This window comes from Arachis ipaensis, chromosome B08, assembly GCF_000816755.2.
Source record: "Arachis ipaensis cultivar K30076 chromosome B08, Araip1.1, whole genome shotgun sequence".
Taxonomy (NCBI): Eukaryota; Viridiplantae; Streptophyta; class Magnoliopsida; order Fabales; family Fabaceae; genus Arachis; species Arachis ipaensis.
In genome coordinates this window covers 92060443-92078472 of record NC_029792.2, presented here as the reverse complement: position 1 = coordinate 92078472, position 18030 = coordinate 92060443, and the positions used below count along the sequence as shown (strand labels likewise).

Here is an 18030-nt window from a genome sequence, read left to right as displayed (position 1 = left end):
GGAATGTTATTACTGGTGATAATAATAAACAAAGAAATTTAGCTTATATTTACGTGGTTGATTCTCTTAATATTTGGTATAATAGACTTGAATATGTTCATATTTTGTATATTTTAAAATTAAAAGAAATGAGTTTAATTAATAAGTTAGATAATTTTAATTTAGATACATTTGATGTGTGTGTTGAAACAAAAATAACTAGGAAACCTTCTAAACATATTACTAGCTAGGTATAGTGAGTTGATAGAACTTGTGCATAGTGACTTCAATGATTTGAAGTATACTCCTAGTAAAAGTAGAAAAATGTATTATGTTATTTTGTTGATGATTGTTCTAGATATATAAAGTTGTAATTGGTAAGAACTAAGGATAAAACATGTGATATGTTTTATTAAAGAAGTAGAAAACTAACTTAGTATGAAATTAAAAGGCTAAAAACTAATAAAGGAGGTGAACATGAATCTAATTCTTTTAGTGAGTTTTGTTACTACCTTATTCTATGTAAAGGGAAGTAATTTTATTCGCTTGCTACATACAAAATAGGATACTGCACAAGAAACTTAGAAAAACATCTTATGAACTTTAGTTTAATAAAATACCTAGTTTGGATACTTGAAAATTTGGAGTTGTTCGACTAAGATATTGTTGGATCTTAAGAGAAGCATAATAGGTTCAAGAACATGTAATTGCATGTTTATTGGGTATGATAAAAATAGTAATGCATATAGATTCATTGTCATTAAAATGATGTTCTTGAACAAAATTCTAGCATTGGATCTTGTAATGTATCTTTTTCTGAGAATATATATACTAGTAAGTCTAAGAATGAATGTGTTTCTAACTCACATGTCTTGTCTGACAATGTTGTTGAGAAAAAGATAATGAAATAAGAAGAGAGCTAGAAAAGTGGAGAATAGCATATCCTCATGCTACTTAAGAAGGAGAAAACAACAAGGATAACACCAACTAAACTCTATATAATCTTGTAACATCTAATCTACTTAGTTAGAACAAATTGGTATCGAAAAATACAATAAAGCATAGAGGGCAAAAGTGTGATATCAAGAAATTCAATCCCATTAATCAATTAAATTCTAAAAGAAGTGCAAACTTGCAAAGTAATCTTTCATGATGGGTGGAACATAGAATTGAGCATTTGAACCTTCACCGGATGTGTTTACTCTCTTATCACTCTAGTGTTTAGGGTTGTATCTCTCAATTCTCTTCTAACCTTGCTTTCTAAGACTCGTTCTTCTTCTAACAATAAAAAAATTTTCAATGCATGCATACAAATATCATGAGGACTTTAGAGGGTTGTAATGGGGCTAGAGTAAAAGTGAGGATTATTTAGTTAAGTGGAGTAAGAATTTGAACCTTTGATTAGCTTAAATTTCTACCTAACCTACAACAACCTACTTAATCCTAATTTACAAACCTAGTTACCCATGATTCACTTTACACACATACCCATGCATTCTTAATTAATTCACAACACATATGCACTTACTACTAAGAATGTCATTTGAAACATTTATTACTTTGAATTTTTTCCTTTCTATACAATTTTTTTCTTTTTTTTTTCATGAGTAAATGGATATGCTTTTAATAATATAATGCATGTATGTGTTTGTCTAATTTCTAAAATTTTTAATCAACACACTTATTCTTGGTCTGCTTGTCTCACTAAATTTTTCTAGAGATATCTTAGAGCCAGGATTGTAGTTAATGCTAGTATTTCTCATACCAGGATAATTATTAATTCACCGAATGCCATAAAACTTTGTCGCAGGATATTACCTCCTTGGTAATTGTCTTTTTAGGAATAATCTTAGCCACTCATTATTGATTTAATCTTTTAAGAATAAACCTCATCCATTCATTATTTTACTAAACAGTAAAACTTGATCCAAGACCAACCTCAGCCTAATACTTACCGTATGCCTCCTAGAAATTGCGAATTCTCTTTCTTCTCTCTCAACTAAATCGGTCATCTCTCCCTCACATATGACCATGTTCTCCTTTTTCTTACCTTCTCTTTAGAGATTTTAAGCCCGAACAATAAACTATGATTAACTGTAAATAAACTAGACACACAAGCCATGACTATTCTTCCTTGTTTTTATGCCCTTCTCTTTTGTTTTTCAGCCCATTTGACCACTTGAAATCAGCACTTTTTACCACCATTATTTTAGGTCTTACTTTAAATTTTATTTTAGTAAAAAGCTAAGTTAAAGTTTGAAAAACATTATTTGTGAAAAAGAGTGCAAGACAATCGAGTTTAGAGAGAGAAAGAGAGTGCACATTCTACCAATTTCATACATTTTCCAGAACATATTCAAGGTGTGTCTTTTGTAACGACCCAACTCCTAGCACGTCATGACCAATGCTAGAGGCTAGACGCCACTATTTGTCTTACCTTAAGAACTTTAGATCATATACCAAATATATAGATATGAGTCTATATCACTTAAAGAAATCACATGTTAACTAGATATAACGGAATAGATATGGTTTATTACATCACCATAGTTCATACAAAAATATGCTCACATAAGAGCCACCCTACTCTGAGACCAGTCTTAACTTATTCAAATCTTTACAAAAGATATTAGCCTTAGAGAAACTCTATACAAGACAAGGGGAAAGACCACTTCTGCTACTACTACTACTACTGGCCATAGATCTCTTATAGTTGAAGGAACCACAATGCTAAAGTAGGGAGAGAGTCACTTTGACACACCCATGATGTTGTTGTTGCTTGCCTCCCTATTAGATCTACCACTTTTATCTCAAACGAACTGGAGTACAGATCTGCTATCATTTGATCAATCCATATCTGTGAGTCCTCCTCCTCTGATAACGATGGTGATCCAAATCCTCAAAAATCCCCAGCCCGTAGACCTCTCCCCAAAGGTTATCGAATAGCTTGGCTATAAGGGATGGTGGTGGGGTAGCGTGCCTAAGTACATCGGGGAGCATTGGCTCTTGAACGGAACTGAACTATGGTGGGTACTCTGGCTCATAGATCATCGGGGATTCTGGTTCGGGTTCCACTATATTCAAAGAGTATGAAGGGAACAGGAACTGGCCTCTGCCGAGGTAGAGCTCGGATAGTAATATATCATACGACATGTCGGGGTCGATGTCTTGGCTGAGCAAGGGATGAGAGAATGGCCAATTTGGAAGGTAGTAGGTACGAGTACGTGGAGTGCCCCAAAACACCATGCCTTCCATCGTGGGATCCATGTATTGAGCATACGTCGGGTACTCAAAGAAGATTACGCCTATTCCCATCTACCTACATAGAAGGTAAGGGTGAGAACCTGAGGTTCTCAGCAAAGTACTATACAAGAATCCTAAGTGGTCCGCAGCCTACGTCTAAGCATTCACAAGGTTATTATGATAGTAATTCACACAAACAAGTACAGGCACAAGTGTATAACAAAATAATAATCACATGTACAAGCAAGTAATTACCAACACGGAGAAATGCAACAACCAAGTACGATGCATGCTTAGTCTTATGCAGGTCAGGAACTCATGTGTCGGCTAACTATTCGCAACCCAACGTTATCCGGTTCTACGTCCAGATATGGTTACTCCACTGTGTACATTTGTGGCACAAAAAGAATTCCCTAAAACATAATGTGTTGACAGTGAATAACAGTCTATATGGTGGGTGTCCCACATTGATATAGTCTCTGGCTAGGGGGCATGGAAGTCCGCTCTACAAGGCAGCCTTTAGCACCTTGGGGCTTATAGTGTAAGACCTCAGATTTTTGAAAATTAAATAGTAAGTTATTTATAATTTATTATATTTATTGATAATTTTATTTAAAGAAAATTATTTTCCTAAAAGTAATTAAATTAAATTTTATGATACTTTAAGTTTAAAATCTATTAGAATTTATAAAATTTTCTAAATAATTGAGTAATATTTTAAAAGTAATTTTAAAGGATTAAATTGGATTTCAAATCAATACAATATACCCTAATTTGATTAAAATTTACTAAACCATAATTAACCCAAATATCCCCAAATTAAACTCTAACCCTAACCTAACCTAGCCACCATTTCACCGCCACTCACCTCTCTTACCCCCCCACACACACAGACACACACACTCTTTTAACACAAAAACACATACAGCCACGGAGAAGAGAAAGAGAAAGGGAGGAGAAAGCATCGCCATCATCGCCGAGTTGTTTTGTCTCCGAGCCTCCATGGTTGCCATCGCTGTGTTGCCAGGAAGCGGGAGATCGGGAAGAGAGAAGGAGTTTGCATCCGTTGCTGCCATGGGAGGGCAGAACCGTCGCAGAGGGAAATAGAGAGAGAAAGCTTGCATGAGAGGAACGGAGGCACTGAGGGAGTCGCCGTCACACTGTAGCCGTCGCCACCACTTAAGCTACGCGAAGCCATCACGGTCGTCGGAGATCTAGTCGTCACCGGACTCGTGCCACCTAGCACCGTTGAGCAAGAATATGCGAGGAGAGAGAAAATCATGGAGGAGGGCTGAGCTCGTCACTTCCGTGCCTCAATCGCTGTCGATTTGCTATTGCTATTGTTGTTGGAAGCCGTTGCCATCGTCGGAAAAGGGGAAAGCAAGCGAGAGTGACGCTGGAGAAGGGGTTTCCACTGCTGTCAGTGCTCCTCACCACCGGGAGTTACCGTCGGAGCTGCCGCTGCTTTGTTCTTGGTTCTTTCTTGGGTGGTAAGTTGTTTTGGCTCCAAAAACCCCTCTTTGTCGCTGTTCTGTTATAGATTATTGAGTTTTATGTGACGTTAATGTCTTAGGATTGAGCTATGGTTCTTGCATACTGTGTTTAGAGGCTGTGGTTGCTGCGAGATGGTTGGTATTAATGCCACTGCTGGGAGATAAGAATAAAAGCGTAGCTTGTCTCCTAATTAAGTCGCGAACAAGGTAGAGGCAATTTCTTAAACTCAAGTTACTATCATGAATTGTTACAAGTCGATATTAATGCCAAAAAATGTATTTTTATGATTTTTGTAAATCTTATGGATTAAATTGAGCTATTCTAGATTAATGGAGTTGCTTGCTTGATGGATATTTTGATTATTTGAGAACGTCGTATAACTTGGTTAATTGATTGATTTTGTTGAGTTGGTGAATGTTTAATTGGCCTCTTGATTTACTGGAATTGATTGGGTGTTCACATTTTTTATGTTGATTTTCTTGATTTGGCGTTGGATATTGAAGTTGGTTAGATTTTGAAGTGGTTTGACATTGAAAATAAATTGATAGCTGAAAATTTGAATTTTGTGTTTATTTGGGAAATGATTTGGTTTTGAACCTGTTAGAAAGTATTTGAGAAATGTTTGGATAGGACCTATAAAGGGTGGCAAAGTCCAAGTTTTAAGGAGGTGCTGTCGAAATTTTTATAAGTATTTAAGAATAACAATTTTCGAGTCTTTGAGGAAAAGTTACGAGTTTGAAAATAAGTTTAGGTTGATTTATTCAATTGAAGCAATTTGTTTTGAGGAGTTAAAGTATTTAGAACTTGATTTGGTTAAAATGAAATGGATCTCGAGACTTTTAGAAATGTCTTAACTCTAAATGGTTTTGATATGGTTTGGGGTTTTGGTCGAGTAAAAACGAGGATTTAACTTGCTTTTCAAAAGAATGAATTTGGTTTAATTAATTACAAAGAGGAATATATTTCGGGTATTTAATTGAACGGTAATAAGATTGGTTGCCGCTCCCCTAAAATTCAGAGACTTTGCCGTGGAATTTAATTTAATAAATCTTGATTTAAGGTAATTTGATCTAATTTAATAACCTATTTTGTCTTGAGTTGATTTGAGGAAAGAATTATGAGTTTTAAATATGATTGATGTTGTGAGGATGGTGGTTTTATCCCGCTTACGGATTTGGCAAGTTGAGGATGAAGGATTTCCTCTCTTGTCATGGTATGGATATGGAAAATGTAGAAAGACACTCTCCTTCGTATTGGTTTCCCCACATCTTTCACTAGTTGTAAGGTAGAAAGGCACACTCCTTCGATGTTCAAAGGCACTCTCCTTCGTGATACCTCCAGGAGAAGGTAGAAAGGCATTCTCCTTTTTTTATGATCCTGCTGGGGATACGCAACCTAGAGACAATGTCTAGGTTAGCTACCGGATGTGTCGGGCTCTGGCGATTTAACCGACATGTGAGCTCACGGCCAGTAGGATAGGCATGCATCATGTTGCATTTGTGTGCTTTGTTTGGGTGTGCCTAAGTATTTTGGTTTGCCTATCTGATGAATTCTGTTTAACTGGTAATTGTGATACTTGTTGTAACTATTCTTTAAATGTGTCTGCCTTGAATTTGTTTGTGTTTGTGATTGATTCTATTTTGGGATTGAGTTTTGATGGTGAATTGTCTTGAATTGGGACGGAGACCGAGGTGACTTAATTTGGGCCGGAGGCCGAGGTGATTTAATTTGGGCGAGAGGTCGAGATTTAATAATATCATCCGGAATCAAGAAAAACTTAAAGCAGATAATCAATAATATCATCTGGATCCAAGTTCCAAGGGATACCAATATTTCTAAGCTTCAAAGGAAAGAGAGATGCCAAAGCTATTCAGAAATAAAGTGTTAATAGCTCCACTCAATAATTAGACTGAGCTTCATTGACAACTCTAAAACCTTATGTATTTTTTTCTCCTATCTAGTCCTATCTTATTTTTAGTTGCTTGAGGACACGCAACAGTTTAAGTTTGGTATTGTAATGCTTGAGCATCTTATACCCTTTTTGTTAGAATTTTCATAGTATTTTTAGTTAGATTTATTAATTTTTACTATGTTTTAGTGCAAATTTCATATTTGGATGCTACTTTGAGTTTTTGTGTTATTTTTATGATTTTAGGTAAATTTTGGGCAAGTTTGGCAAAATCTTGTTCAGAGACGAAGAAAAGATAGCAGATGCTATTAATCCTAACCTCTGTGCATTCCAACGAGTATATCTTAAACAATAGAGGTCCAATTAACGCAGTCTCAATGGCGTTGAAAAGCTAACTTCCAGAGCTTTCTAGAAATATATGATAGTCTATACTTTTCTTCTAGAATGACTGCCAAAACTGGCGTTAAACACCAAGCTTGGGCGTTTAACGCCCAAAAAGAACTAACCTCCCAAGTTGAACGTCCAAAACTGGCGTTCAACGCCAGCCAGGGAGCAGAAGCCAGCGAATTCACCCCCTTTTTTCTGTATTGAATGCCAAGAATCCAAGTTGAATGCCAGGCTTGACCGAAGCATAAAACCAAAGTGGGCCCAAAGTGGATTTTAGCACTCCTTAACTTATCTAGCCTTATCTTTGTAACTTTTAAATTTAAATTAATATCTTTTAAGGTTACTATTTACTATTTAAAGAGGAGATCACTTAGATATATGGGAAAAGATCCAGACAGATCCTCTTTACTTTAATTTTATTTTCTCTGTAAAGTATGAGTAACTAAACCTCCTAGTTAAAGTTAGGGGCTCTACTTATTTCTATGGATTAATATTATTACTTTTCTATTCTAATATATGTTTGATTCTATTCTAAGATGTATTTTTGTTCTTCAATCCAATTGAACTGAGGGTGGAACGAAAGTATGACCCTCTTTTCTACATGAGTTCTTGCGAGTCCCTGACAAGTTAGTATTGAACTACAGCTTGAGAATACATCTCCTAAACTCAAATCTATCTGGGCTAATTAAATATGTGACATAAAATTTGGTTAGCTTTTGGTAATTGAGGTTTTTGTAGTGCTAAACTAGAATGCTGAGCTTCACCCTCGTTTGAATCGAATGACCACTGACTCTGGCTTTTGATGAGAATTAGAGGAGATTAAACTGCCAAGGAATTGGAGTTTAATTACCTAAAGTTTGCCATAGAATAAATCATTCATCATTAAAAAATTCAGTAAGAAGTATTGATCCAGAAAGATAAGCATCTCCAAAACCTTAACTACTTCCATATATTATTTTTTTACCAATCTTTAACTTCTTTTCTTTACTTTCTTGTTTTATGCGCCTACAACAACAACAACTCTCTTTACTTTTCGCCTGACTAAGTCCAACAAGATAACTATTACTTGCTCAATCTAACAATCCTTGTGGGATCGACCCTTACTCACCTGAGGTATTACTTGGACGACCCGATGCACTTGCCGGTGAAATTGTGCGAGTTTAATTTTCGCGCACCACCACTCGACCTAGGCGCTTTGTCATTACGCACCTAACCTAAAACCACCACAACATCTACCCCTCCTCTAGTTGCAGCACTGGCCTTATCACCCGGGTCACGGGCAAAGCTATCATAGGGGTTGGACCCTATCAGGATATTCAGACTTCTCATTCACGGAGTTAGTTCTTAGATATGGGTGCCACCTACACATGATCATAGCCACAGCCTCTGCCATAGCCACAACGAGAGCCGTAACCATAGCCCCAACCCCAGCTACAGTCTTAGCCACTCTAGATATCGGGAGCATCCAGAGAGGATGTGACATCCATATAATAGGCCTGTCTTAAGGGGCTCCCCTTAGATGGAGGTGATTTATGTTTTACATTTAAGTGGATCATACCCAAGTTTAGCATGACTTCAAATCTCATTCACAATCTTTAGTGGTGTTTGTTTAAAGTAATTAAAGGTTTTTTTTTAAAGTTCAAATTATAAACTTGTTTCATATTGAAAAACATGAAAGTCACCTACATTTAATATTTTAGCAACACTTTTAATTAAACCAGGGTGATGGGTAGAAGATATACAATGCTTGGCAGGTGAGATCCACCAAGCACCTCTAGAGATGCTTTCAGATATCCTTAACAAGGATACTCCCACAGACAGGACCCTAGACGATATTCTCACCCAACAGAAGGAGTACTAGGCCACAGAAGATTATCAGGCAATCCAAGCTAGGGCGCGGCTGATCAAGCATCTCACACCTGGGGATCTATGCACACAAAGGAATCCACCACCTACCAAGTGACGGTGAAGAAGATAGTTTTTATACATTAATTGTAAACTGTGTTACTCATTTGATTATTTTATTATTCATAAATATGATGAATAATGACTTCTTGTCTTTCTAAATTATATTGTTAGGTAGGTGAACTGGTTTACCTACTCAGAGCAAGATATTCAAGAGTGGCTCGTTTAGCAATACGCCACTCATGCCTCCTCCCCTCCACCTCGTCGTTCATCTTATCTTCGATCACCGACTGGCCACCACCAGCACTACAGCAGGGAGGTAACGGATCAACAGGGGGTGATGATGATGACTTCATCTTGGACTCCTTACTTGTAGTTCAGATTTTATTTATTTGTAATTGAATTTTCAAGATATTTTGGTATTTATTTTGTTTCATTGTATTTGAATTTAAAATAAGGTTGTACATTTACTATTTATTCTATTTCAAATAATTACTATTTTACATTATTAATTGATTTTAAATTTTTAGATAGTTGAATGATATAACAGGTGTTTTATTACATAAATAATAACTTTATATAAAATCCCAGAAAAAGAAAACAATTTTTTCGATGGCCTAAATATTGGTAATAGACAATTTTAAAAAAATAAAAAATTATTCATTTTCTTTTTTTGATAATCCTGTCCTCAGTAATATTAAATTATTTTTTAAATATTTTTTCCCACATGCCAATTTACCGACATATGTCACCATCGGTATTATTTTTTTATTATCGCTATCGATAATATTGGTTTTGTTTTTCCAATGCCAGATTTGACCATACACTTTTATCAAAGTAAAACTAAATTTCAACACCTTGATTATCGGTAAGGTCATCGGTAAAATTAGTGCATCTTGTAGTTGATCGTGGTTTGTTTGCAACTAATTCACAAATCTTATGTGTGCAAAATTTGTTGAAATAGTTGTGTTACTCCCAACATTATATGATGACAATATGAGTGGGTATTTTATTGATAGAAAATCTTATTCTAAATCACAAGACTAAACATTTTAAATTAGACTTACATTTTGTAAGAAAAAGAGTGAATTAAGACAAGTTTAATGTTATTCATATTGGTACTATATAGACCAATACAAGTTGTTGGCATATTCACTACATCCCTCTCTTATTCTCTCTTGAGGCCTTCAATAAGTGTAATTTAAACTTAAAGTCACTCCTTGAATTCCATTATTTTTGAGAGAGAATATTAGAGATAAGAGTATTTATAGCTACTAATACTTATAGCTATTTCTTCTATATAGATTTCACTTAGCTTTCTATCAATTTTCATCTTTACAAGATTTTTTTTTCTAAAATTGCATCTGCTACTCCTACCCCTTTTAAAACTTCAACGCACTAGCAAGGATATAGTAAAGCACGCTACTACTCCTACCTTTTTCAAAATAACAAAATTCATGAAAAGAAAATAGAAGAAAAGAAAAATATCTTAATATTGTTCAGTGTTCATGAAAAGCCCCTTGATGGGATAGAAATGATATCACTAATTACTGGTATCACTTCTAGCTTGCAACAAAAATTTCCTTAGGTTTTCCGCATATTCGAAGATCTTGTTGGGTCCCCAACTTTAAGTGGGGTCCACACAACCTTTAAAACAAAATAAAAAATAAAAATAAATAAATAAAGAAAGTGGTAAAAAGCCGCGAGAGAGAGAGAGGCTTCTTTCAATTTTGAAAGAAAGCAAACGAAGCACATAGAAAGCTTCGAGGGAGAGAAGAAGGAAATTTGGGGAAAATGGTATGTCATTTTGATCCGATTAAACCGGTAAAATCGCTCCATTTCTTATCAAATTTTAGTATGTTATTCCTGGTGTAGAGATGAACATTAGGATATAACTTGCTAGTTGTATTGCCTTCTCTTTTATCTGATTTGAGATACCCACTTTGTGGAGGGATTATATTAATTCCATCAGTTTTGATGATGTATTTTGTTGGTTGTTGAGATGTCCTAGTGTCACTAGAAAGACTGATTATGTACCCATTATTTTGATAGTGTAAGACTTTTCTGAACTAGGTCCCATGAGTTTTTTGTCCCTCTTTTGGGGGTTTTCCCACGTTAAAATTTTGGTGTCTAATTATTTAATATCTGCCATTATATTTGCTGCTTGGAGTATCTTTGGTATTACCTATTTAATTGCAAAGTTTGTGAAAAAATTATTTTTGGTGCTTTCGTTGTTCGACAGGTTCTTATTTGAACCTTTGTTGAGTTTTTCCAACAAAGTGGTATCAGAGCTTTGGTTGTTATCTCTGTGATGATTAAATGGAGGAAAATACTTATGGGCCAAATATGGTCAAATTGAATTTCTAAAATTACTCGATTTGGAAGATCCTCATGGAAAATATGTTGTATAGCAAGGACTTGTATGATCCTGTAGAGGGTGATAAATCCAAAGGTACCAAATCCGATGCTGAATGGAAGAAGCTGAATCGGAAGGCAGTTGCTTTGATTAGGCAATGGCTTGATCTTAGCATGATTCCACATGTTGACACCGAAACAAATTCCAAGAAGATGTGGAAGAAATTGAAGGAGTTATATGAGAGAAAGAATGTGCAAAACAAAGCATTCTTGATTAGGAAACTTATCAATATGAAGTATATTGAAAGTAAATCAATGCCAAAGCACTTGGGTTTTCAAGAGACGGTGAACCAACTGATAAATAATGAAATCACTTTGAATGATGAGTTGCAAGCTTTGTTGTTGTTGAGCTCTTTGCCTGATAGTTGGAAAGTTCTGGTTGTAACACTAACTAACTCAGCTCCAAAAGAAAAGTTGATGTTAGCAATGGTTATAGAGAGCATGTTGAATGAAGAAGCCAGAAGAAGAGAACGGGGATTGACTAATACCTCCTCCCAGTCAGAAGCACTTGTTTTAGAGTCACGGGGGGAGAAGTCAAAGTAGAAAACCTCACAGTTTTGACAAGTCGAGAGTCGAAGCAAGTCAAGAGAAAAGTACAAGTCAAGAAAGGAGTTCATTTGTCACCATTATTGTGGCAAGCCTAGAAATATCAAGAGGTATTGTAGGTTCTTGAAAAGAGAACAATCAAGGGGAAGAAACGAAGACAAAGGTAAAGATAGTGATAAAGAAACTGCTGCTATTGTTTATGAAGATGTTCTTATCACATATAATGAAAATTATGTGAATCTTGTCTGTGATGATTCCACTTGGATTATGGACTCTGGTGCCTCATGTCATGGCACTCCAAGGCATGAATTTTTCACTTCTTATACTGCTGGAAATTTTGGCAAGATCAAATTGGGTGATAAAGGAGTGTGTGATATTAATAAACCACTATTTTATGGTTTATATTGTGTTTAATTGTGTGGTTTTATCATGATTCTTACCCACTTATTCATTAAATTAGCATGAAATTATAATTCCTTCCTGAATTTATTACATGTTTGAAAACTACTTCCTATAGACTTTAATTGTGTATTTTTAATTCTCCTTTATTCCATTCGATGCCGTGATCTGTGTGTTGAGTGTTTCAGACTTTATAGGGCATGAATGAGTTGGAGATTGGAAAGGAAGCTAGCAAAAAATGGAAGGAACACAAGAATTTGAGGAGATAACCAACGAGAAGTGACGCGGTCGCATGGCTCATGTGACCGCGCGAAGGAGAGCAAATCGCAGTGACGCGGCTGCATGGCTCACGTGGCCGCGCGGATTGGAAAAGCTAAAGCGACGCGGTAGCGTGAGCAACACGAACGCGTGGCAAGGAAAAGCGCGAATGACGCGTCTGCATGGATGACGCGATCACGTGACATGTGCGATATGCATAATCTGCAGAATTCGCTGGGGGCGATTTTGGACCTTATTTCGACCCATTTTTCGGCCCGGAACAGCAGACTAGAGCCAGAGAATATGCAGAAACAAAACACAACATTCATTCTACACAGTTTTCAGTTTTAGATCTAGTTTTACTCCTTTAGGTTTTTCTCTCTAGGTTTTAGAATTTTAATTTTTAATTGGTCTTAGCATTGGAACATTGAGAAGAGTTATTTTCCTCATCAAGACTTCGTCATTCTAGTTCGTTCTCTTAACTTGGTTTTATTCTTCCATGTTCTTTGCTTTGTTCAATTTTGTCATTTGAATACTTTCATGACTATTTAATACAAGGATTATTTCTTCCATTTTAATTTATTTTCCATTCCAATAATAATGTCTTCTTTTAATTCTCTTTCATATGTTATGGATTTATTATTTACAATGAGCGAGTAGTTTCTTCACTTGATGGGGAGTTGATTGAAAGGAACTCTTGTGTTGGAAGGATTGAAAGAGAATTTGTAATTGGGTTAACTGTTGGATTGCTGTCCAGTCACTAACACCAATCCCTTTGAACTAAGTGGGTTGCAACTCGTGAATAGATCTAGCATTCCAACTTGTTTGACTTTCCTTTACCTAGTAAAGGATAACTAAACAGAACAACCATTAATTATAAATTAATCTTGAAATCATCCCATCAATAATAGAGATTCCAACTAATCAACTCCCAGTCAAGGCTTTTATTCATATTACTTAAATTTTCTCAATTTAATTTTCTATCTACTTAACTCAACCTTTTGGAACATCTGATTAATAAAATAGCAGACTTTTCTGCAACTCGTTGGGAGACGACCTGGGACTCCAACTCCCAGTAATTTTTAATTTAAACTCTCTGTGACATATTTCTAAATTGATAGGCAGATTTTCGGTGAGTTAAGAACTATACTTGCAACGTAACTATTTTAATAATTTTTAATTCACCAACTTCTGTGTCTCATCAAATATCATTAGTATGGGTGATATATGGCTTGAAACCAACATGGGATGCAAGTTGCAGTTGAAGAATGTTAGCCATGTGCCAGATATGCGGTTCAATTTTATTTCAGTGAAGGAATTGGATCAAGAGGTGTATTGCACTTCCTTTGGTAGTGAAAAATGCAAGATTACCAAAGGGGCTCTCATTGTTGCTAAAGAAGACAATAGTCTCACTACTCTCTACCAGTTACAAGCAAAGTTGTGCAAAAAATAGGTGAATGTAGTTGATAATTCCTCTTCTGATTTGTGGCATATACGTCTTGGTCACTTGAGTGAGAAAGGACTAAGCGTCTTAGCCAAGAAGCACTCACTTCCCGTGAAAGGTACAACTTTAAATACTTGTACTCATTGTTTTGTTGAAAAGCGTGCTAGATTATCATTTTATAGTTTTGGACCTCATAGGAGATCACATGTTCTAGATTTAGTTCACACTGATGTTTGCACTTTGGATGCTAAGACACTAGGCGGTGCATCATACTTTGTTACTTTTATTGATGATTATTCTAGAAAGGTGTGGGCTTTTATTTTGAAATCTAAAGACCAGGTGCTCGGTATCCTCAAACACTTTCATGCAAGTGTTGAAAGAGAAACAGGAAGGAAATTGAAATGTGTTCGAGAAAATAATGGTGGTGAATACAGGGGTCCGTTTGAAGAGTATTGTAAAGGACATGGGATCAAACTTGAGAAGACGATTCCTAAGACTCCTCAACATAATAGAGTTGCAGAGAGAATGAATCACACTATTAATGATAGAGTCAGGTGTATACTCTCTCATGTAAAGTTGCCTAAATCCTTTTGGGGTGAAGTGATGAGGACTGCAGTAGATTTAATCAACCTTTCTCCTTCGATTCCACTAAATGGTGATATTCCAGAGAAAGTTTAGAGAGGAAAAGATGTCTCCTATAGTCACTTGTGAGTGTTTGGCTATAGGGCCTTTGTTCACATTCCAAGAGATGAAAGGTCCAAACTTGACGAAAAGTCAAAGCAGTATATCTTCATGGGTTATGTTCACGAAGACTTTGGTTATAAATTATAGGATCCGGTGAGCAAGAAGATAATTAGAAGCCGAGATGTGATTTTTCTTGAGGACCAAACTATTGAAGATCTTGACAAGACAAATAAGTCAGCAATAACTGTTAGACGTTCTGCTGATGATGAACCTGGTCCTTCCACTAGACCTCCTGTTGATGAGAGAGATGTACAAATTAATAATGATGGTGATGATTTGCATGATGAACCTATACCTCAACCTGAGGTGCCAAATGCAGAAGTTTCACCATATGTTGAAGTTCCACCTGAACCACCAGTTGAGCCTGAATTGAGAAGTTCTACTAGAGAGCGTCATCCTTCTTAGAAATACTCTCCTCATGAGTATGTGATGAACACTGATACTGGAAAGCCATAGAGCTACCAGAAAGCTTTGTCTGATGAGCGTAAAGAAGATGGTTGAAGGCCATGCAAGAAGAAATGAAATCCTTGCATGAAAATCATACATTTAAATTGGTGATGCTATTGAAGGGTAAGAGAGCATTCAAGAATAAATGGGTGTTCAAATTGAAAGCGGATGAAAATGTCTCACAGCCAAGGTACAAAGCTCGATTGGTTGTGAAAGGCTCTGAGCAAAAGAAAGGTATTAATTTTGAGGAGATTTTCTCTCCAGTTGTGAAGATGTCCTCTATTCAAATTGTGCTTGGATTGGCAGATAGCTTGAATTTAGAGGTTGAGCAGCTTGATGTGAAAACTGCATTCCTTCATGATGACATAGGTAAAGAAATTTATATAGAGCAACCAGAGGTTTCGAGGATAAAGGAAAGAAGCACCTTGTATGCAAGTTGAAGAAAAGCTTATATGGGTTGAAGCAAGCGCCAAGGCAGTGGTACACGAAGTTTGATTCCTTCATGGAAGGTCATGGGTATAGTAAGACTTCTTCTGATCATTGTGTATATGTTAAGAAATTCTCTGATGGTGATTTTATAATTCTCTCACTTTATGTTGATGACATGTTGATTGTTGGTCATGACACTAAGAAGATTGAAAGTCTTAAGAAACACTTGAACAGATCCTCTGCTATAAAGGATTTGGGTCCTGCAAAGAAAATTCTTGGTATGAGTATCACTTGTGATAGGAAGAATGGAAAAATGTGGTTGTCACAGCAGAAGTATATTGAGAAGGTTTTAGAGAGGTTTAGCATGAGTAATTCCAAACTTGTTAGTACTCCACTTGCTGGTCATTTCAAGCTGAGTTCGCAACAATGAGGTGAGGTGGAAAAGTGGTGAGGTGGATTCTCAAATACCTTAATGGTACTTCCAGAGTTTGTTTATGCTTTAGGAGTGTGATAAACCACATTTTTAGGGTTTATCTTGTGCTTGATTTAGAGGATTTTATCAAATTTTTCCACATTTATTCAATGAAATAGCATGGTTTCATGAATTTCTCCTAATTGTGCTTAATGGTTAAAAACATGCTTTTTAGGCCTTTATTTGCTAAATTTAATTCACCATGATTCCACTCGATGCCTTGATATATGTGTTAATGATTTCAGGATATATAAGGCAGGAATGGATCAAAGGAGTGAAGAGAAAAGCATGTAAGTGGAGAATTCATGAAGAAATGAGCTTGTGGAGATTTTAAGTCGACGCGCACGCGTTAGTGATGCGCGCGCGTGAGAAGGTCATTTGTCAACGACGTGTATGCGTGACATGACGCATACGCGTGGCAAGCGACACGTGACCTCATTAAAGACAATTCGTTGGGGGTGATTTCTGAGCTTCCCAGGCCTAAATCCAACTCATTTCTGAGGCTATTACATGCAGAATTCAAGAGGGGTCAAGGGGGGAGCAATTAGTTTTAGGATAGCATCATGTAGGTTAGTTTCTAGAGAAAGAAGCTCCCTCTTCTCTCTAGAATTAGGGTTTTTAGGGTACTTGCATCTTAGATCTAGATTTAATTCCTTGTTTTCATCTTGTTCCTTTTACATTTTTATGCTCTAGCAGTTTAATTCTCCTAGTCTCTCTTGTTATTTCCTTTATTTTGCCTCTTTTTATGGTGATGAACCCTTTGTTGGATTTGGATTTCCTTTGATGCAATTTAATGTTTGATGTTCTTATGTTGTTAATTGAATTGTTGTTGTTAATTCCTTGCAATTGGTAGTTGTTAGATTTTATTCTTGTTGTCATTTTATCTTACTTTCCTTTTATGCCTTCCAAGTGTTTGATAAAATGCTTGGAAGGATGTTAGAGTAGATTTTTGTGTTCTTGGCTTGGGATGATAACTTAGGTGACCTTGAGTTACTAATGTCCAAGTGATTGATGATTGGTGTCCATTGACTCTAGCTTCCACTAAGTTAATTAGTGAGGTAGCTAGGACTTATGGATTAGGATTGATAAAGCTCATTTGACTTTCCTTCACTTGTTAGAGGATGACTTAATGGGATTGATCCTTGCAATTATCATGTTGTGGTTAGTAACAAGGATAAAGATCCTTAACCATCAACCCTTGACAAGACCTTTTTACTATTTGAGTTCTTTTACTTTCTTGTCATTTATGTTTCTTGTTCCTTATCACAAAACCCCAAAATATACGTCCCATAACCAATAACATGAACACTTCCCTACAATTCCTTGAGAGACCACCCGAGGTTTAAATACTTCGGTTATTTTTATTGGGGTTTGTTGTAATACCCAGTCTAACCGAAATTAATTAAATAATAAGTTAAATAGGAGCGAATATGGTTGGAAGATTTGGCAATTGGAATTTGATAAGTTAAGTATGATATTTGGATTCAGTGAATTTTTTCGAGTTGGAAAACATAGTTTTCTGCGTAAAAGCGCGCAGTAGAATTTTGACCGGCAGTACCAGCTAAGATCTATCTGGTACTACAGTTGAGAAAATTGATTATGAGTAAATAAGATTAAGAAATGAGGAATTATAATTAAGGGAGGTAGAAATTTTTAAAGTGCGATTTAGAGCGCTAATCTTAAAGGGTTTTGGCCCAAAATTGGGCCAACGGAAAAAAATAAGTGAACCGGACTTAGGTGGACCCAAGACCCAACATATATAAACATTAGTTATGAGCATTTCAGCTCATTTTACCCTAAAAGGAAGGGTTGGGGCGCTGATTTGGGAAGAGAGAAGAGAAGAGAGAAAACCTAACTCTCTTTGATCTTCAAACCACCATAACTTGAGCTACGGAGCTCCGATTGACGAGCCGTTTGCGGCCACGCGTCGCTCTTCTCATCTTCTACAATTCTATCTAA

General features: G+C 36.1%; 1 protein-coding gene across 1 annotated transcript; it reads left to right on the top strand.

Moving 5' to 3' along the window:
* Positions 11309-11875, top strand: LOC107611236. The gene has a single exon (XM_016313188.1). The coding sequence runs from the start codon at positions 11309-11311 to the stop codon at positions 11873-11875; it is 567 nt and encodes a 188-aa protein (XP_016168674.1).

Excerpts from the sequence above, each read along its gene's own strand:
- LOC107611236 (XM_016313188.1), top strand. The coding sequence starts at position 11,309 with ATGGAAAATATGTTGTATAGCAAGGACTTGTATGATCCTGTAGAGGGT.